At 34.7% G+C, this 23,417-nt stretch overlaps 1 protein-coding gene across 1 annotated transcript; it reads right to left on the reverse strand.

The window, feature by feature from the left end:
* Positions 1 to 3,794: 3,794 nt before the first annotated feature.
* LOC126817911 (solute carrier family 12 member 3) lies at positions 3,795 to 22,572 on the reverse strand. Its single transcript, XM_056100536.1, has 23 exons — positions 21,791 to 22,572; positions 19,964 to 20,077; positions 18,186 to 18,357; positions 17,349 to 17,488; positions 16,432 to 16,545; positions 15,282 to 15,393; positions 15,036 to 15,163; positions 14,127 to 14,348; positions 13,866 to 13,973; positions 13,465 to 13,588; positions 12,503 to 12,604; positions 11,986 to 12,141; positions 11,508 to 11,607; positions 11,285 to 11,396; positions 10,680 to 10,814; positions 10,189 to 10,295; positions 9,173 to 9,312; positions 8,205 to 8,567; positions 7,357 to 7,471; positions 6,739 to 6,825; positions 5,924 to 6,035; positions 5,643 to 5,710; positions 3,795 to 4,084 (listed from the first exon to the last, which is right to left on the reverse strand). The coding sequence occupies exons 1-23, from the start codon at positions 22,496 to 22,498 to the stop codon at positions 3,949 to 3,951; spliced, it is 3,675 nt and encodes a 1,224-aa protein (XP_055956511.1). The 5' UTR covers positions 22,499 to 22,572; the 3' UTR covers positions 3,795 to 3,948.
* Between the last annotated feature and the right edge of the window lie 845 nt (positions 22,573 to 23,417).

Consider the following 23,417-nt stretch of genomic DNA (forward strand, 5'->3'; position numbering starts at 1 on the left):
GTTTCCTATCTTTAAGTGTGCTTTTTCATACATAAACAGGTTAAACATGTAATGAAATGCAAATTTACGAACAGATTTAAAAATTTGTTTTTAATTTTAAACATTATTAGGGAAGAGTCCAATACTTGAAGTAACTTAAGTCTCTGTGCGTCAAATTTTCCACGGCTTAATCCACGCTACTGATAATTAATTCTTTAACATTTAGTTGAGAAAACATAATCCCCCGACTTGGATTCATTCGGATTAAATAGAGGCCCATCAAATTATTAAGTTCGCCGATTTCCACAACTTAAAATGACCTAGTTCGTGTGGAGTGGACAATAAATCCCTCTTTCTCTCTCTTCCTCTCTTTCCCGCCGATCTCTCTCAAATAATCGACACTACTGTATAAAAAGAAAAATCGGTGACTTTGCTATTACAATCGGTAAGTAATAGTTCCTTTGGGGCAATTGGGTTAAAAGACGATTATGGGAAATTATTTATGGCCCAATATTAATTTTGAAGATCCGACGCGATAAAGGTTAAGTATACTTTAGTTTAAAGATGCATTATGTAGGATTTAAATTTAACAAAGCCAAGGCCGTTCTTGCTATAATACCTCAAAAATAGATAATGTATAATGAATATATTGAAACTTTCATTCAAATTACTTTATTCCGAACGAAGTTATCACTGTTTGAAGTTTTGACAAGGTGTGCCATAGACTTACGAAATAGGAACTGTGTTTTAATCAGATTGATTAAACACTAGCAGTATTTTCAATAAACTACTTTATTTTTTAACCTGCAAGAGTGGCATTTAGTAATTGAACATTAACACACCAACTATTTATGGCGTAACAATTACTGGTTCATTAACAGCATGAAAATTTTTGTGAAGGACCTGGTTGTGCCTTTAAAAGAATTATAAGAACCAAAGTACATTATTTTCAAGAAAAAAATGGATGGGTGTGTAGGGATTGGGGTGAGGATGTTTGTTTACGTGGGAGGGGGTCATGTGGGTGTCAAATTAGGTCCAACAATGTTATGAAATTCAGTTTTTCAGTACTGCATTCACATCTACTAATTTTTGATGTTCAGTAATAATTAAATTCAAAATTTTGGACTAGCCGTAAAGAAGGGGGATAAACAAAACGGAAGGAATATGGAATTAATTAGTACTGCATTCACTTCTACTAATTTTTGATGTTCAGTAATAATTAAATTCAAAATTATGGACTAGCCGTAAAGAAGGGGGATTAACAAATCGGAAGGAATATGGAATTAATTATGTTGTTATATTTAACACACGCCACTTGTAAGTGTTATTTTAATTTCATGAAATCCTCTCAACCATCTCATCGGAATGTCAATAAATAACAGCGTATAACATTCTCTATGAATACATGTCTTGCAAGAACTTATAGTCTCTTAGGTGAGAAGTGAATATAAATGCATTTTGTGATAAATAAAGGTGGTCTAGTTTTCTATTTTAGTGAACCAACGAAATTATGATTTGTAATACACTCCCCTGTGGTGGAGACCATATACGTGGTTATCAAGACCTTGAAACTGTGTAAACAATCACAATTCCGTTGGATACATTATATCATCTAAAATCATAGATATATTGTCACGACAAGTATATACATAGAATCAAAAAGTGTAATTAAAACATTTTCACAGATCTCATTTTGGGCATCGAACTTAGTTAATGTGACTGATTTGTACTTAATCTGAATGAAAACTCTATTACATGTCTTACATATTTAAAATATCTTCTTTCGAACAGTTATATACTAGGCCCTGTACTCGAGTCTTTAGGCATACAATCAAGGGGTTGGCCCCGGCCATTGCCAAACCTCTAAGTCATGAATTGTCTGCAAGACGTGGCCGGAACCACTAGTATAGGGATAAACTCGGCAAAAAGAAAAAGATCGAACATGGCTAAAATGGATGTCTTTTATAGCCAAACCACATCTTCAACAGTAACTACGGGGGGACGAACAAATTAAAAATCCACCAAAGAACGCACCCTAAATTAGTATAATAATTGATTTCAATCATAAATTGATATAGGCCTAGGTTCTTTTGGTTTTAAATCCTGGATTGTTGTATGTCGATCTCGGATAATCTTACACTCGTCAAAATCACTTTATACAAATAAAACGGATCCCTGAACAAATTACATATTTGCATAATGTAAAAACAAAGTATGTTAGTTGTCATTATGTCTTTATGATTTATATTGTCGGAACAATATATTTAAAACGGGTTTTGACGTATACTTATAAATCATTTTACTGTAAACTCCGGGCAAAGAAAACTAGAACTAGTGCTAGAAGCTATAACAATACACATTGACTGGCAACCGTATGTTCGTTTGTGGTTCTTGCCGCCCTCCTTCCACCGAGGTTGATATTGAAGGTGTCGTTAAATATGGGCTGTCGACTGGCCCTATCAGAAGATTAAATTCAAAAATAAAATGTGTCAAATGTTTATTAATAAAAAGGAAGGGGTGGGAGTGGAGATTTCATTCATCATTGGCATATTCCCCAAGATTTCCATAAGTGAACTGAATTCTACCCTAGGCCTATGCTTTCTGTTTTATGCCATGCTCCTTTCAAATTGCTTATACGACCGTTGCTGTTATACCAAAAAGCATGGATAAAACGTCATGAAAATATGTATTATGTCAAACAAATAAAACATACACGTGTATACCTTTTAAGCAAATGACCTTCTGACGGTTTAAATTTAAAGACAGGACAAGAAAATTCCCTTTAAGAGCAACAGTAGCTATTCAAGAACACGACGCACGACCTTCGTGTACAATGATTTTAAACACTTACACGTGTTCATTTTAATTTGTATCAAGTACATGTCGAGTTGTTCTATACTTTGGGTTTGTTTTATTCATTTTTGACTTGTAAACAGATATTCAAGATGATAATAAATAAATAAATGATGAATACGCCAGGGATAGCTCTACCGCGTCAGTAGTTTATTCCGTGAACACGCATAATTCAAATATATACTAATATAGAATTAGTAAATCTTGTATTCATAAGGTAATCTAGGTTGTATATAATTATTTATATGTTACACAAGCGACTTGTAAGTAGGGTAATAAAATGGTTATTAATGTAAATCTGAAGAGGTGTAAATGTTTGTAGAGGAACAATCAAGTTGTTGCAATAAAATCAAGTAAAGGCCCAACACATAATGTGCAGCTCGGTTGCTGGAATAAATTAAATAAGTGGAAACTTCGAACTAGTAGATTTTTCGGGATCTGGATTAGAAGGGGGTGAAGGGCAGTGGAGGGAAGGGTTGGGGTGATTCTTACGCTTTCAATTTCATGTTGTATATAAAGTCGTCACATGCGTCCACCGGTTTGTCTATATTTTCTTCTGAACAATCTACAGGTAGGTGTTCCTAGCCACTCTTTTTTTTTAAAGAACTAGGGGTAAGGGAGAAGCTTACTGAAATTTTTGGACACACATATAGTTTTTAAAACAAGACAGATTTCTTAGATGGATGTTAAAACCCCGACATTGAAGCTTGTTAATATAGAGCATACTAGTGATAGCGAGTACATGGGAATCTAACTATGTCTTTTACTCTTTTGGCATAATCTAGGACGTTTCAAGACGACATTTTTCTGAACTGCATCAGTAACAGATTGATTAAGAACAAAACAAACACACAAGGTACAATGAAACGATGTATTTTTGGTTTTATTTAATTTCATAAAACTAACCTTAAAATAATAATTTACTAAAATGTATGAATTATCGTTATTATTTTTTTTTTTAAAAAAACCCACAATTTATTGCTGGTGATTATTGTGACTATTTTATGGTCCAGTTAAAAAATGTAAATAAATAAAACATACCTACTTATATTACTACTGAACTAAACTACAATAAATCTATGTACAGTATATACAGTAAAGTAAACTAATATTGGATTAAGAGAAATAAGTGAGTACACTTTGTTGATTTCCACGAAGTAGAAGTGTTGGTGGTAAATTATTAGTCAACATCTCCAACCATGCCATATATAAACCGGCTGGACACGATGTTTTTCTTGGAACTGGAAGGGTCCTGAAAGTAAAACAAAGAAAGTTGGATTTTAATTACTTGTACACATCGTTAAACTAATAGTACAAAAATACATTACAATTTCATTTAGTTGAAAGACTGTGTAGTTGGATCTTTAAAAGGTGGTCCAAATAATCACCGACAAGAGCGTATTTGTGTCCACAATTTTGTCAGATTTTTTTATGAAATCATTTCAATGAAATTTTAATATGATATGTAGAATATGCATATCTATAACTAATTTTTCTTATCGGCCACTTTTTACAATACTTTGGGAGCTTTTGACAAACGAACACACTTGTGGGTGATTAGTAGGGGCCCTTAAAGGCTCGAAAGATTTCGATTAAGTTATTTGTAGTAATTAGTCATATATTGAAACATCGAAATTTATTTACTGAATTGAGATCTATATTAAATCTTTTAATGTACTGTGATTATAAATCTGTTTGCTGGTATTATCTTATAACCAAGAAACTATATTTAAACTCGTCCAGAATCTATTGTATTTCAAAAGCTCAAAATATGACGCCTATTATTTATATCTCCAAAAAGATAAATACGTATCTTTTTCATAAAAGAAATGCAAAACTCAAATATACATACTTCAGTTTCAATTTTTTTTCTTTAAATAATAATGATTTCTTTTAATTCGACATACTTTTTACGTACGATTATGTAAGGAACATAGGTTTTGTAAGCTTACTTTTGACATGAAGGTATATAAATTAAAGAAATTTGTATTACATATCATATATCAGATAACCAAGACATAGGGGTTCGGTGTTATAATAAATATCACAGTTATGATGTCAAGGGTCAAAATATGTAAATCATAATATTTGAAGACTGCCCCGCTGTTTGTGTATGCTAATTTGTACATTAATACTTTTTATCGCTTTTTTATGAAGTCGAACATGTATATCGTAAGCATAATTTTATGAGATTTATATATTTTATTTTATTATTCGTCGGGGTTTAAACATAAATCAAACTTATGACACACGGTTTCTTAATAAACTCGTATCTTCAACTTGTGTAATAAAAAATTAAATAAAGTGTGGCATGATGAATTTATTTCTCAAAACCAGTTTTATTTGTTATCTTTATTAGTGTATAAAATGATTGGGGTAATTTGGCCAAAGCAGATAATCCAGTAAGGTTTGGCAACTGACCTGACCTGACCGACCGTACCTGTAAGTCAATGAACAGATCATTTGGATATGTCAAGGTTAATTTTAATCAATCATTAACCCGATTAAAAGGTCAGATATATAAAAAAAATAACAATTTCTTCATCTAGTGTAGCTCATCTAATGAAATAAAGGTTACATTTTAATGTCCCTATTAGTGTCCGACCGATGCAAGTGGGTACAGCTTAGTTATTGAAAGATAACACTACAACACTCGAGAAATAATGCAATTTTTAACGATCAGCTGCGCAGAGTCCAAAATAATTAATACTTCGCTCCGCTTGTCGTCAACCAAGTGTCATTTTCTGAATCCCCGTCCCCTTTCCCAACCCAACCTGTAATATAAATCCAGCATCCGCGCTTGTACTTACATGACTATTAATGCCGCTTCAGATGAATGTTCTAATAACTTCTCTCTCAGTTTAATCTGCATGTACGTCTAAAATATCAAACAATAGATCAATATTAACTACTGTCGTCAATGTAAACATAAATTAAACATCAATAATATACAATGCATTTATGACAACAAGCAAGGGTCGATCTGACCACATGTCAGGGAGATTATGGTTCTGACATGACATGTCCATATTGAATGACAGTCCCAATTACACTCAGTGGACCTTGGGTACAATATTTAAAAATGTCCAACCTTTTGTTTATGTGTCATTAAATCGGTGTTAGATATTTTCCAGGGGTAATCGTATTCACTTTCACCTGGTCCTAATCTCCATCGATATATCATAGCCTCAAACTCCTTGTAACTGAAATAAAGGGAAAGGGCGATTAATTGCAAAATGAATGTATGAATAAAGTTAACAGTATGTCCGTATAACTCAAAATCAAGGGTGAACTAAAAAAACTATATGTAGTTTCCAAAAGGAAAGTTATGCGCTCTCTACTAAGTAGTATCAGAATACATCGAACTGCGGAGGGCTTGACAAGGAAAGCTGTCTAGTCGTTCGGATGGGACGAAAAACCGAGGTCCCGTGTACACATTGGCGTGCACGTAAAAGACCCCTTGGCAGTTGGAATTAGATACAAGAGTAGGCCATAGTGTCGCTACTTGGGCAAAATTTGCATCATAGCACACTGTATGGCTTATGTCCGTCTTCATTATCCCAGCCGGAGCAGAACAGTAGGACGTTAAACCCCATTTCATTTCATTTCATTTACATCGATCTGTACATTAAAGCACGAAAACACCATAAGATCACTAGGACTTGGTTAGTTATACATTTAATAAAACAAAACCCTTGTTTAGATTCCACGGCTGGATTGAAATTACAAAAACTTTAAGGCTTCGACATTCGATCTTTGAGTAAAACAAACGGTTAATTGTTTTTATCCATTTTTAGATCAAAATACTTTTTAATAAGATCCCTTTTACTGTGTTTTGTCTGAAAGTTTGTCGCCTTTTATTCTGCGATACTAACAAACAAACCGTAATATCATATTATTACGTACCTTGCTCGTTTTGGTTTTCTTTTAAGATCTGGTATAACAGTTATGCTGCTAAATTCGATACGGAATTTGCTCAATAATGTTGCCATTCTGAAATTCAAAATTAACAATTAGTACCCATTTTTTATAAATGAAAAGTTGGATAAAGAATACTATACAAATTGGCCGCAAACACGAGTTGTAGACAAGCAAAATGATATACTGGAAACACATTTTGAAAGTAGACCCCCGAAGCAAAACATAGAATAATAAAGAAATTATATCACTAGAAATAAAAATAAACCGTTTTGATTTTAACTATATTTGGGCATTTAAAGACTCGTGGGATTTGTGACCTTAGAGCACTGATAAAAAATATCAACAAAATAATTATAGTCTACAAGTAAAATATTCTCCGTTTTTGTTTTTAAAATGTGCACTTAAAACTAAAGTTAACAACTAGCATAAAGTACGTCAACGAGGGCTAATTTTGGGCATGTTACCGAAGAGATAACATTTCCTGTTTTGATTACGTCAAAAATTGTAAATTTGTATATAAGCACATGTTCAACATTTCCTTCTTTATCGAATTTAAGAGCAATCGGTGAAAATTACAAAGGCAGGGTACTATTCGGTACACACCTTCTGTGATCCTCCTCCAGATTTTCTCTCTTTGTACCAGCACAGAACACTCGTAGTTTGCATGATTTATACTGTTTTCGTTTTGATAGTATATATGGTATCAATAATGTTAGACCTGAAACATTCATAAAACATATCTGGATAACAATCCATTCTGAATAAACAAATAACTTACAAATATCGTATAACATTCATCCTAGTCTTTGTAACATTCACCCTAAATTTTTGGTCTATTATGGCCACGAACCGCTTAATTTATAAAACAGCATTTTATTTTTGAACTTATATCATGGTATGGCCATACTCATGTTAGCGGACCGCGGGAAAAGTAAAGAGGTTTGTTACTCTTTCGGGGGCATAAATTTCTTTTTATCACAAATAAGCAATTTTAATAGGGATCATTGTTTATTTACGTCAAATATTTATTATATTTCTAATATTTCTGTCACGGCGTGCTTGTACGAAATTTTGTTGAACTTTGTTGAACGTGTTTTGGCTATTATTACTGAGTAGAAAAAAATAGATTAAGAACACAAAAATATATAACAAACTGCACAAATTAGGCAACATGGAATATGTTTTTGTTGCTAAATATAAGATTAGCTCATCAGAAATAGGCTATACTCTTCATTGGCGTGACTAAGATATCCTTTTAATACTAATTTCAAGTAATGAACCAACAACAAAAAATAAGCGCGGTCAACTAAATTAGGTCAATTAAGAGGTTGGTCATGCCAATGGGTGCGAATAACATGATGGAAACCATACAGCTGACATGTGATTAATTGACTAATTCTGTCGTCATCAGTTAATTGTTAACATAAAGAAGACCATGTTTAATTTGTTACCTCCATCATCAAACAACCACCAAACATCGATAGTTCCTTCTTGTTTCACTTTAAACCTATTACATGCCTTGTCTTCATCGAACGATTTCATGTTTAAATATTTCTTTCTTTGTTCTTTCTCAAAATCTGTTAATTTCAATTCATGAACATTTAATTTCATTTCCGGGTAATCTTTCTTTATGTCGACTCCCTCCTTTTCATTTTCAAAGCTACAGTCATCCGCCTGGAATGTATGGTTGTCAGCACCACCATCCGTTTTGGTAATTTTTTGTAAAACTATTCCTTCTCCTTCTGGTACTTGTGTATCAGAAATTCTACCACTGAGAGCATCGACCTCATCTTCATCATCATCGTCTTCGTCGTCTGGAATATACAGTTGAATCTTATTATGTTGACACGGAAGGGGCCACCATAAAATGTTCGAAATAAAAGACGTTCCAGACATTATCTTGAATTTCTTCGTTGAGAAAATTAGGGTTGCTTCCCTTTAAAACTAAGCCTCACGTAACCAAACATTTTATATTTAAAACCATTTACAATTTTGTAATTAGATTATATTGTGCTTGAAAATGATTGAATAGGATAGAGTAGTGATTCATTTTATCCGTTTTATAAGGACGAGAGGGGGGGGGGTCTTAATGGTTAGCACGTGCGCGCTGTATCATAAAGTGTGTCATTGAGTCAACTGGCGTGGTTTCGATTCCCCGGTTGTACGTGACAAGGAGTAGGGTCGCCTGTCCAACCTCGTAGGTTTTCTCCGGGTCCTCCGATTTCCTTCCACTGCTAAAGACCCCTACGCGCAAGCGAATTATGGGAATAAAATTGAACCATATGTTAGTCCATAAATGACCTAATTTGTGTCGAGTGGACGTTAAACCACATTTCTCTCCCTTTCTCTCTCTTTTATAAGGACATTTGATATATTATAAGGATATAGTATTTACTGTTGTGACGGACATCATTCTTACCTTCATCCGAACTATCATTATTAATGAGGTTTTCGATGGTATCGTCTGTTTTATCTAAATATTCATCAGGTATTTTGTGTACATCTAAACCCTCTGATACACGTAATATACCCACACCATAATGAAGATCAAACGCATCACTATTTAAAAAGAAAATAAAGATTAAATAAAATACAATGATGAGAAAACTGTAGATACGAATTATAAGAACCGCTTGACACCGACGCGTCTTAACAAATGAAATGATATGAAATGAAATAAGGTTGAACGCCCTACTGTTCTGCTCCGGCTGGGCTAATGAAGTCGGACATACGCCATACAGTGTGCTATGAGGAAAATTCTGCCCGGGCAGCGGCACTATGGCCTACTCTTATATCGAATTCCAACTGCCAAGGAATCTTTTATGTACACGCCAATGTATACACGGGTCCCCAGTTTTTCTCCTCCCATCCGAACGACTAGTCAGATGTCCTTGTCAGGATCTCTGCTCTACACCACTGACAAGGAGAAACCACGTCGGAAAATCTTAATAAACGGCAACCAACCACGCCAAACTTGGGCGTACAGCATCCTCATACACTATGATCGACCTCAAATTCTCCGACCAGGCGACCTTATAGTAACACTAATTGTTGGTCCTAGTATCACAAGTTTGACATATTGGGGTACAAAACAGCCGGCAAGGGACAACGTATAGTCGTTACGCAGTTGTAATTATATATAAGAGTAGGCAGTAGTGTCGCTGTCCGGGCAAAATTCCCCAAATAGCACACTGTATGACGTACGCCCGTCTTCATTAGCCCGGTCAGGTGCAGAACAATAGGATGTTAAACCCCATTTCATTTCATTTCATTTTTGACATATCGGGGATAATAGACCGCGCCGAATGGAAGGCCGAATGCAGCGGCATGTACTCCGCAAACAGGTCGCCATACACCGGCTATCACCGCCAGTCCAGTATTATGTTCATTCAATTTTAATTTTTTAAAACTATTGAAAGTAATTTATCATTTTACCTAATAACGTTAAAATAACAATCAACTGCCCTAGGATCATCTAGTTGCCAGTCATTTTTATAACCTAGTATTAAAGTATTAGGTCTTAGTTTACCCATACCTTGAGACTGAAATTTAAAATACATAAAATATGTACAAAATAAATTTTAGGTGATCATACATATTTTAAGCTGCTTACAAATAATGAAAAATAAATTGAATAAATTCATATAAAAACACAAAACTTCGCACAACCACAAATATGCTGTGAAAAAATATATTAAAAACGAGATTTAATAATAATATACAAAAAGAAATTTAAAGAAAAAGCACACTTTAGGAAACACCCACCAACAATCTTGAGGAAAAAAAACAATTGTTGACAGATTTTTTTATTGGAGACCCTGTGGCGAAATGGTGTTTGAAAGGGAAAAGTTTTTAATCTTTTTATTATTATCATTATCATTTCTTAATATTTATGCTTTGTTTATTATATCGGGACTAATATTTACCTGAAGAAGAACTTGTGACCCATATCTCAGGTTAGGAGCTACAACACTCGTATAAAAAGCCCTAATATCTCTATTCTTAAACCAGTTATAGGCGGCTGTTGATCTTAATCTGTTAACATGCTCATACATATCACCCTTAAAGAATAGAATTATAATCAAATAAGAAATTAGTTCAATTTAATCTGGACCCTGAACTCTTTTTCCAGAAAAGCAGGAAATTATTGAATGATTTTCTGGCCGAATTTTGTCAGTTCAGACCTAAAAGGTATATTTTATTCAAAAGCTCAATAAAGTCAATAATATGCAGGTACGGTGCTACCATTACGCCATATCTATAAAGAGGCGACTCTCCGTTTATTTAAGGTCACAGTTTTATACAATACACCGGAAACATATTCTAAGCATACACGCTTCTTTTCATTTTTTGTATAAAAAACATTTGGTTTTGCCAATGCGCATTGGCAAAAAAAAATTGGGAGGGTGTGCAAGGACTAGTCCCGTATTTGCCTGTCATACATGTAATTTGTCAAATTTCTAAAAACTAGGTAACGAGCATTATCAGCTCATTCTCTTCACCATTGTAACATGATATGCAGCAAACTTACCATAAATATCTGTCCACAGATTAAAAGACTTTGGCGTTTTGTTATAGTTGAAACAAAATCTACAAGGGCTGGTCTGTTTCTTGGGAACCCGGTCAACACCAAAATTTGAGGTCTGAAAAACAATATTAATATACATATATAATCATAAACATCATATCATATTATAAAACATTTATTTTGTAATCCCCGCTTGGTTGGTATTAATGAAGTTTTCGAAACTAACCTGAAATTTTTAACATGTTCTTCAACATTCATTAATCTAAGGGATGTCTGCAGAGCGTCTTTATAGGCATGGGCTTGTGAAGATGAACCCCAATTTACATCTGAAAAATTGAAATTTTGTATAAAATTATTAAAATAATATAAATAAATGTAAACGGTAAACAGTTATTCAAACTTTTGCAAGCTTACTTAAGTGGGGGGTAGGGGGCGGTGACTAAAATACAGCAACTGGCATGCTTTAAGGGCTTATCTTAAATAACTGAAGCGACCTTATTATTAGTGGAAACTTCTCAGGAAGCTACACTTCAGACCGTTAAGAACATGTTGAGGCAAAAATGACCATATTGAATATCGACACTGTTTTATTATTTTTCTTTCTCTGCTGAGGTATGCTATTTATGTTTTAAATTTTTATATTTAGAAAAAATCTGAAAGGAGAGGTAGGGTTTTCAAGTAAAAGAAAAATACAATGTCTGAACCTGGTTTTCTGTGCTTTAAGTAGACATATAGAGCTAAAATAATGACGAAGGAGACTAGAGCTGCCCACCAATTGATCAAAAACATCACTCCAACACATAACAGAGATCCCATTAAACTGACCCACTTATTATAGAACTTAAATGCTGGTCGGAATCCTGAAAAACAAATTTCATGTTATTTAATAATGCTGAATATTTCGGTATAATGTTAAATCATTCAGGGATGTTTTTCATAATTACGCGAGTGTTGGGTTAATTTAAATATTTCACACTCAAAATATATTGCATTCATTCTTTTCGTGAAAGCGATAATTAATGTCTATTTAAATCTAAATATATAAATGTGGTGTTTTTGTAATCCGTACATTAAAGGCATAATAGGTAAGAAGAATCATTATTTCGGAGAAAGCGGTTTAATTGATATCTTTATCACTTCACTTTGATATTAAAAATATATTTTGGAATATCAGGAATAAAGTTAATCAATTCATAAAAAAGAACAAGCATTTAGGCTTACCTGGTGTGTTTGCAAATGAGGCGTCAAAACAAGAAAAGTTTATGAGAGCATAGGCCATTAAGAAGAAATTTGAAATAATAGGAGCTATTATATCTAGCGCGCCTGAAAAAAAGATGGAATCAAAATTCAAAGGAAAATAAATAAAGTATAATACTCATCAGCATAAATAATAGATATATATCCCACTGTATGTTCTATATTAAATTACATATTAATTTATCATATAATAATTAATGTATTTTCTACGTAAGTAAGGAAATGTTGTAGGATGTAGAAACACAATAGTCAAAGACCTACATTGTCCAAAACATATTTTTTTCTACGGTTCACAAATTTAAAGAAGCTCTATGATTTATTTTATGTACATATTATTATGTGACCGGCATGGATAAAGGAGACACATGGGTCAAAATAGATTAAATTATGTGTTGGTGACATATTATACATTTATCTTAAAAAATAAAAATATTTATTGTTGAAGATGGCATACGTCAGTTTTATATTATGAAACCAAGCAAAGAATTTATATCCCACTGGGCAATTAAAAATAAAGACTCTTTGGTAGAAAAAAATGCGCTACAAACGCAAAAAGAAAATATTTTTTTTTTGTATTGGAGAGGAAGGACTGGAGTGTTACTGATGGAGTAACCGATCAGCTGTTCAAGTATAATGGTGCTCCCCCTCCCAACCCCGCAACCAACAAAACAACCCAATTCTACACGACTAACGAAGTACTACTGATTTATTGTAAATGAACCCTTTAGAGAAGGGGAAACATCAAAATTGTAAACAACGAGTTTGGTGAAATTTAATGCAAATTCTAAAAAAAAAATCCTTATCTCCTGGATAAATTGTAGGATATGGCAAGCCATTAGCATAACCGGCCAAAGACAGATCAACACCGGTGTTACTCCCATGATAACTGCGAATAAGCTATATATCAAATTTATTGTAAGTCTTACCTATACATGTTACACCAATACAAATACCAAAAGTCAGGAAGTAACCTCTCTTTGGCTCTCCTGATTTTCCAAAGCCTTTCGCAAAATAGTGAATAAAGGGAAATAACTTATCTTTACCTAAAGCCTAAAATGAAGAAAGAGAAAGATGAATTATTAACATAGGTTTCCAGGCACCCCATCGCGTATAATTTATATTCAGTTTCATATATAGGCATAGATTATCTACAGAATTATGTACTGCCAATGCTAGTGCCCCATATGTGATGTTATACAGAATTATTTACTGGCAATATTATACCCCAGATGTTATTCAAAATATCAATAAAGATGACGATACTGTAGCTGATTATCCAACTAATAACAAAACATGATAAAACGCAATTATAACTGTTGGTACTTACCTGAAATACTTTAGGTGCACTAACCATACTGGCCAGAGCTGATGATAGTGTAGCAGAGAATATTCCCGCTAGAATCAGAGGGCGAAATGCCGATGCCAATCCAACTGCCTAAAATTAATAATATCATAAACCTTTTAATTTCTTCTTTGGTTGAGTATAATTAAAATGGGGTATTCTGAAAACCGTTTCATTGATAACTGAGTTTAAATTTGACAACAAAGGAAACTATTCAATATATTTTAATATATAAAATGAACTTACAGCATTGTCATTAATAAGACCGTAACCACAAGTTGTATTACTACACTGACTTATTAAATCAGTTGTAAGTAATAAATCTGTGACGTTATCGTCATTCACTGGTAAATCCCCTACAGCATCTCTTAGCATTGTAGAACCAATACACCACACCATACCCAGATATATTGCAGATGTTAAAAATATAGCCACGAAAGTTCCCTTTGGTATAGCTTTTGACGCGTTCTGTAAATAAATAAATACGTCGTGTTCATGGTTTTCAGTTAATAGGGCTGATGAACTGCTGCAGAAACAAACTTAAAGATATTTCCTCGACAGTCACCATGCTAAATACATAACCATCGATTGGAAGACGTACCCAAACTACTGGATATAAAATGTTTGTATCTGTCTAAATAATTCAAGGGAAGCTTTTTTGACAATCTGGAAATTCAATTTTACAAAGCCTCAATTATACGACAATGAATGGACCATCTCTGTAGTCGTTACTGGGAAATTAGCGAGAGCGATGTACGCGCCTATACATCTCGTAGTATTGGAAGACTCGTAATACTTAGCGTATATTTAATTTCTTATGTGCTTATTAATGCTAGGGTTCCCACTGCCGTGCGATGCGTTACGATAAGAGTGTCCATATTGAGTCCACGATCTGGTATGTGCAGATACGTTTCGATAATGTCAACACGATTGCTACGACTGTCAACAATATATGATAAGATCAGTTAGGATCACCACGATAACTCCACAATTTCAATCGTGACAGTGGGCACATAACATAAGCAATTTCAGGTAAAATTAGGTTTAGTTGGTCGAAGATATCATTTAAATTGAAAATTGATCATTTTATAAATGGCCGAATTTTGTGTTATACATATTGTTGAAAGTTGAAATCAACACTGAGTTTCATCTGACCTTTAAATCTCCAGAAATATTGGCACCAGCAAGAATACCCGTGGCCGCAGGGAAGAAAATGGCAAAGACCGAGAAGAAATTATTGTTCCCTCTGAAATCTGGTGGAAAGTTTTTCTTGAATAAATCGCCTGGAAAAAAAAAGCCACCTGTATGAAATCAAATGAATTGTATAAATTTTAATTTTTAGTTCACTAGAAATCTTCAGATCTTTTTCAACCTGTTTTGATCAAATAATTCTTGTCTTACCCGAGTAACCCACGAATCCCTTCAGCTTTTGATCTTGGGTTGGTGGTAGAGCAGTCCCCACAAAATAGTTTACGATAGCAGCTAGTAATATAACCAATAATACTAACTGTGCCTGCAAATGAAATGCATCACTGATTATGAGTACATAAATAATTACTAATATTTTATTACTATGCAGTATCTATGTCAGTTTTGTTTTGCAATCAGAATTACATGTATCGCGAGATGATTTGTAGTAGAAGGAAGAAAGTCTCCATCCTCAGTGAACGCTCTTGTAAGATAGTTAGGGCTGAGTTTACAATTCCTTACCAGAAGAATTGAACTGAAAAGCGACATTAGCATTGGACTTGACAGAAAAAATAGCTGCTTCTGCTTTGTCGTCAGTTGAGCAAAACACGTGTTCAGTTATCATTGTGCGGTATTTATAAACATGAAAGGATACGTATAATTAAATCTTTGGAAAATTATATGGACCATGGCCAAATTCTATGGACCTTAACCGAAGCCAAGCTTCATAATCTCAAATTTGTACACCATCTAGCCATTTCTTGAAATGGAATCTTTGGAAAATTCTATGGTCCTTAGCCAAATTCTATGGATCTTCATGTTCCTGAAGCAACGACTGCGAGTTTTACAACATCTGGACGTTGCTAGATTACTTTACAATTCCCGAACTTAAAGCTACGTTATCTGCAGACACGTGAACAGTAGCGTTCAATCAGAGGTTGTGACATAGCGACCTCCACGGAAATCTTGACATTGAACGAATTTTGAACTTTGCATCTCGATTACCACAGGTAGACATTTAGCTGGAAAGCGCGAGACTTGGTATTCGCGATGATCGAGGAATCTGATAGGCTCACAAGCTGGGTGAATACCCAATCGAAATTAGTGCCGAAATATGGAGGGTATTGCGTGAAGGCCTTTATAAGATGTACGTAGTTAAAGCGAGATCAAGCCTTCTATTGAAGATGATGGACCTTAGCCGAGCCGAAGCCAAGCTTCGTAATCTCAAATTTGCAAGTACACTATCTAGTCTAAAAAGAGTTTGCTTGAAATAGATTTTGTCTTGGTTATTTATAGTTACTATTAATGGGTGACAGAAAAGCATGTGGGGCTCATTCTAGAGGATTCAAAAATCCCAATTTACCTTTGCTTCAAAATCTAAACCTATTAAAACCACAGCTAATATAAATACAGATAGAATGCAGCCTATTATTCTCACATCGTGTAGTTGATCACCAGTAAGTACAATACCATTCTCCTGTAAAGTTCAAACCAAATGATTTTATTATAATAGATTTTATGAGAGTACTTCAAGTTCTCATGTAAATTTTAGGTTTCCCAACAGCAGCAACCTTGCTAAGGGTAGAAAGCTGTCGGACGAATGAGGTCGAGTGAGTGGGTGTGGAGACGGGGTCGAATAGGACCTGTTTTAAATATTATACTAGTAACATAATATTTCGTCGTCGGAAATCAATCGGTCGAAATTCAAACTAAAGGGCCATAATTTGTCGACAAAGCAACTTATCCGAAAGAACGTTTGTTACCCAGACAAGGTGATTCTGCTCTATGTATACGTATATGTATGATGCTCTGATGTCAAAAATATTTTCGCCACAAGGAATCATTATATACTTTCGTTGATGCAATATGGTGGTCACCACCATTGTGAGCAGTGAAGATGCAACGCACAAGACGCTGCATACTACTCGTCACACAGTAAGTACAGCGGTATCCCTCCAACTTGTTTTAAAAAAATTGGTCCATACGTATCACGCATTGTACCTTTGAATCCAAACTAACACAGCTATAAGGACCCCATGATAGATACAGCCCACGCCCACCCAACAAAACCTGGAGAATGGCCTTGAAAATATTTATATTAAGTTATTTAATAACAATGTGTAGGATCTTGGAACCTGATACAACGAAGACCACTTGAAATGAAACATATAATTCGATACATTTAAGACGATTTCTAAAAAAAATCAAGTCGGTCAAACACCATACTGTCAACATAAAATAGATATAGACAGATAGGTGAAGAAACAGACCGAGTCTTACCCATAATAGATCTCGAACTGTCTCGGCAAACCCTACAACATACATGGCAGCTGCTACAGCATTAGCTAAAGAAAACACTACTCCAATAGCACCACCAAATTCTGGTCCAAGACTTCTTGATATCATGTAATAAGCACCTCCTTCAAAATAAATAAGTTTTGCTTGTTTCATTAAAGATATAAGTATTAGAGAGAGAGAGAGAGAGAGAGAGAGAGAGAGAGGTAAGATCCACTCGACACAAACTAGGTCATTTATGGTTTAATTTTATTTCAATAATCCGCTTGCGCGTTGGAGGTCTTTAGCAGAGGAAACCGGAGGTTGGACAGGCGACCCATTTCACGTACTAGCGAGAAATCGAGACCACGCCATTTGAATAACCTAACGACCATTCGGCCCATCAACCCCCATAAATATTGGTATCTTTATAGATCATTCTTTATGATATCGCCACATTAATATTTCAGAATGATCGTATAGTATCTGAAACGAGATGAGAAATTCAACTCTTTATGTTTAGGTAAAATCACACCGTTTTGGCTAATATTCTAGTATTAGTCAAGCTATGCATACTAAAACAGAATTTTCATCTTGCACGTGTACACCGTGATAGTCATGGATATAGGTTGATGCCCTAGATCTTATTTAGGATTTGCATGCATTAGATTTAATAAGTGCAAAGAAAGTGTATAAGGGGAACCCGCGACTGAAACACCAGTAATGTATCCTGGTACTGATATGATTCCAAAAATGTATTTGGAAGCTAAACACGTGTACGTGGGTTTTAGGCGGATTTTTCATCTGTAACTGGAATTTGATTAATGTATGGCATGTACATACCCCCTTTAACTTCACCATTAGTACAAATGGCGGACATTGACATGGTAGTTATAGCAGTAACAAACGATGACAGTAGTATAATAAGGGAGGCAAATCCGATACCAGCTTGGCCTGTTATCCATGTTAATCTTAGAAATAACATGACACCAAATATATTCAACACACATCGTATCTAAAATTAAAACAAAAATAATCTCCAATAATATGTAATGTTCTTTATTTCATCTTTCAACCAGGGTCGGAATATCAGCGATGCTTACTTAACTCACAATACTGACCAATGGTAAGTATATAAATTAAAGAAGATGAAGTACAAGTACTTCTATGTAATATATATGCATAACTAAATGCGTGCACCTAAATTGCATACGTCACGCTCCTCACCCAAAACTTTAGTATAAAATAACCATGTCAACTTATGTTTGAAAAAATGTTTTTTACCCTTATTCTGTTTAGTCGGTCTCAAAATACGAACAGTCACTGCAGTCGGTCTCAAAATTATGCATCGGTGACTGACGAAATGAATTAATGAAGTAAACAAACAATGCAAGAATAGAAGGGAAAAATCTCAAATACTTAATATACGTGCACCTAAATTTCTTAAGTCACATAGTCGGTCTCAAAATAAGTGCTCACTGCAATCGGTCTCAGATTAAATGAATTAATGAGGTAAATAATGCCAAAATAGAAGGAAAACCATTAAAATAACCTAGTCAATTTGTAATATTTGAAAACAAAATCCTTGGTATAAGTATGTTGGTCTAAGAAATTGAGAGCTTGTTACGAAGATTTTGATAATTCAAAATATTGTCATACGAATAACATTAGTCGAACAGTACTGTTGGTAAGAAGTTATCGGAAGCATAGTTTGTTTCAGAAATATGAAATGTTAAGGCGATCTGTTGTACTTAATAATCTTTACTTGTTGCATATTTAATCCCAGTGGTCTTATACTGCCTCAGTATACGGTTATAGTGAACTGCCCAGTTAGTAGTACCGCTGGGGCGTGGGTCCTGGGGCGTTAGACTGTACAAATGTTCTGACAACTCTTGCAAAACAGGCGGAATTTTCAGGGGCAGATTTCCAGATTATGTTCCATTGACTCCTATTTCTGGTTCTCTTGTTCACAAGAATTTGTTTCCAGCAATGATCTCAAATGTCAGGATTGATTTAATTTTTCAAAAGTTTCTCAGGTTGCTCAGTGTTTTAGTCACTGCCCTGTTCGCATAAATTTAATAATAAAATCAATAACAATCATCATATTATATGACATAAACTTTATGTCAACTTGAATAAAACTACTTTCCGACGAGATAACGATCGGCGAACAACTATATAATACGATCTATGTTCTACCGGGACGCCCAGTGTTATAGCCAGTATTTTGTTGACATTCATTGTGGGGTGTGATTGTGGATAGCACCATAGGTTTGGAACCTACCCCCACCCACCCCCACCCCCTATTCCTAGCTGTCATCTGTGGTGCTCGGCCCCTGACTGCGTCACTCGTATTAGGGGCATGTGCATCAGTCGGTCGCATTTTTGCCAAACACCCCCCAAACAAAATTTTTATGTACTCCCCTGCAAATACAACACAAAAGGTGTATACTATTTTTTAAGAAAATAAACACAGTTTGGTGGAAAGATTGGAATCCGAAGAAAAACTGGCTGAAGCGGCTATATCCGGGGAATTCTTAATGTCCAAAGTCAAAATTTAGTTCATTCAAGGGTGCATTTACTGATATGACCTGCAGCATTTAAGTGCAAATAGAACTTACCAGAACACCTTGAATCCACCCCATCTTAGCCATATCGGCTGGTGGCGTTGTTTTACCTTCTTCGACATCATCCTTTAGATCATCTCCTATACCTTTCCCGGGTTTTATAATGTCCTATATAACAGAAATTTGTTAAATTAACAATGGAAACATTAACATGATTTGGGTGATTTGCCCGTTAGATCATCTGTTTTCACATTTTATTATGTACCGCCATGGACGAAATTTTTAGACGAATACAGTCTTTGTCATACGTTAAAATACGAATACAAACTTGAGCAAATATTGATATTAAAAATATTTCAACCATCATGAATGCATAAAAAAAGCGTTCTGGTAATTTTTCTGAATATCCAGTAGTTTTCCTACCTACTTTCGAGTAGCGGTGTGTGTCTTCTAGGTAATAACTTAAATATTAGAATTCCCATTGTAACGTCTCCCATATTTCTGCATTATGGGGCAAATATATTAGTTCGGCCAAATATATTCTCTTCAAAAAAAGTAGGGGATATTCAGAAACAATACAAAACTGCGGAAATGCACTGCTGTTTTTATTAGAGGTAACCAGTATATGTTAATAACAGGCCAATTGCCTACACATAAACATAAACAGTTCATATGGACGCCTTATCTGACGGCCCCATTTCAGTCGCAAAGAGATAGGCCTACACTGTCAAAAGTGAAAATGGACGGGTTTTTTTTTTTATTTTTGTCTTAATATTGAGTAATTGCTCCACCAATCCCCAGACATTCAGCAATTCGTCGTGGCATGCTCCTAATCAACCCTCCAATCATGATTTGGGGCAATCTGAACCACTCCTCTTGCAGTGCCATGGCCAATTTTTGCAGTGTTGTCGGTCGACGTTGACGTCGACGAACACGTCTCCCGATCAAATTAAACGTAACAAACTAAAGCAAGGATACGCTAAACAGTAAATCTTATGCAAGAACCGATAGGAAAGCAAACATGGATAGGATAAACCAGCAAACGGCAGTTTTCATCAACCCTTCCTTGAAGTGTCAAATTTGACAATGAACCCCTCAGTGGTTCTGTTGGGGCGATAAATTCTTTAACTGTGAACATACTCTCAAAGCAGGTCAAGAGTCCCTGACTATTTATCATATCACAACCTGCATAGGTATTTGTATTTCAATATCCCCAACTTCTTTTTAAGGGTATATATAGTAAATACCCAGGAACTAACTATACACGTAGCAGGACAACAATATTAATACTCATTTCAAGAATAGTTTGTACTTTTTAATTATTTGATTTCTGAATTTTTTCCATAGCTTTGCCCAGTTATAACAAGAAAAGTAAATGTGTTAATAAAATAGTAAAACACAGACGATATAATCATAAATTATTCTCATGTCCCAACATAATGATATATCGGGTCGTAATATACAAAGCTGCTAAACCATAAAATATTTATTAAGAAAAACGTACACGAATAAAAATACAACTACATTATGAAACATATTTTCATTTATGGTATGTTTTAATTCCCGGTTTGAAAGTTGCAAGGAGTCGTTTGTCTAACCCATGTGCGCAAATACATTATTGAAATAAATTATACGATATTATATTCGTAAACTGACCAAGTCTGACTTATAGCTTTGAAGAATATGGCAGTCTGATTCTAACCGCTGACATGGATTTTAAAGTTCAAAACGACAAATCTCCGGATGAGTAAATTTTAAAAAATAATGGGGTTTAACGTCTTATCAGTACAAAACATTGGTCATTTTTTAAAGACTAAACTATGGTCATTTTGTTTCTAAGAGGAGAATTTTGCTTGCAATTTCAACTGAAGCTTTACTTACTTGTTTTTCTCTTAACTGATACAATGTTGGTCTTTGATTAAAATCGTAAAATGTCCCATGAGCATCTCGGTAATGATCTGCGCTTGGAAGCGCCTCCTGCATATCACGGAACGTCCGATCAGATTGGAAACTGGTTCGACTAGCTTGACTGTAGCAAGAGAACACCGATATACGATGTTGTTTTGGTACTGACGCAACATGTTCGTTGTGGTAATGGTAACCCCCTTCGTTAGAATTTACAGAGAGATAATTATCATATCCCTGTATAACTTCTGGCTGTTCATGTATCATAACTGTGGATCCTTTACGACTGGGGACAACAGTATTAGATGATGGTGCACTGTGTTCAGAATCAGCTGAATAAGAAGAGATTTTTCGGAACCTTTGGGGTCTCTTTTCGTAAACAGGATGGACAAGGAATCTGGCGGGTCTTACTTCCTTGTCTTTATCAAATTCCGTTTGAAGAGGGGAAGGTGTGCCAGTCTCCGTATCAACACCAGAGTCATCCTCTGGGGCTGTAATGTGGATACGGATACCAGATTCCTGACCCTTATCTTCAGACCCATTACCACCTTCTTCTTCTTCACAAATTGTTCCAAATTTATCATCTTCGTTAGGTAAACTGATGACAATGGCCTGTTTTCTCTGTCGCTTATCATGTATCGATGCTGGAATTGGTGGAGTTTCGCTCGAATTTTCAACTACCATTTTACCCAACTTGTAATAGATCTCTAAGCTTCATAAACACACAAATCTGTCTGTGTTTTATCTAAAGATGAACATTATACTAGAAGTTTAGAAGGTTGCGCACGGTCCTCCGTGTTCTGACTAGTTGATATCAAATGTGAGAGATTTGTAATGACCATATATATGCGAATAATGTTAACTGCTTGTGACGTCATATAATTAGTACATTAATGTCTAAGTGATGTTCGGATAATATTATTATGACATTACTCTTGTCATTTTAACATTCACGGTTTTATGGCAATAACGGGTTCGGGGTTGACGCAGTTATCATGTGATAAAGTCATGTTAAAACACGAGGTCTTGACATCCAGCGTTCTGGCTGATTGCCTTGTAGATGTGAAGTTTAGTCCCATTGTCTTTAATATTTTTAAGTGATCATTATAGCACCTAATGTTACACAGAGTTACATGACACCTAGTTATTTGACGCCTCGGGGCTACTGTTTATTGTCCATCAGTGATATTCTGTCCAAAATGACAACGAAACTGCGAAATAGATACATTGGCTTTGCGCTCATCGTTGAACATCATATAGAAATATGCATGGTGTTTATTACGTCAATAAGCAAAATATTTTTTTCTTTTTTTAATTTGAAATGTTAATATGCATACATCTTGACAAATGAATTAGCATATCTACATGTCTTTGCGATCATCAATGAGCACCATATAGAAATATGTATAGTGTTTCTTACGTCACTAAGCAAATTGTTTTTCTAAATTGAAATGTTAATATGAAAACAGGTTGAAAAATGAATGATCATGTATGCATACTCTATTTTATTTTACCTACTTTATTTGTGTATGTGGATGAATTACAGAATATCATAAAATATTAAAGAGACATGTTATGCTGTGGATATTTTCAACGGTTTGAC

This window comes from Patella vulgata, chromosome 4 (assembly GCF_932274485.2).
Source record: "Patella vulgata chromosome 4, xgPatVulg1.2, whole genome shotgun sequence".
In the NCBI taxonomy this organism is placed as follows: Eukaryota; Metazoa; Mollusca; class Gastropoda; family Patellidae; genus Patella; species Patella vulgata.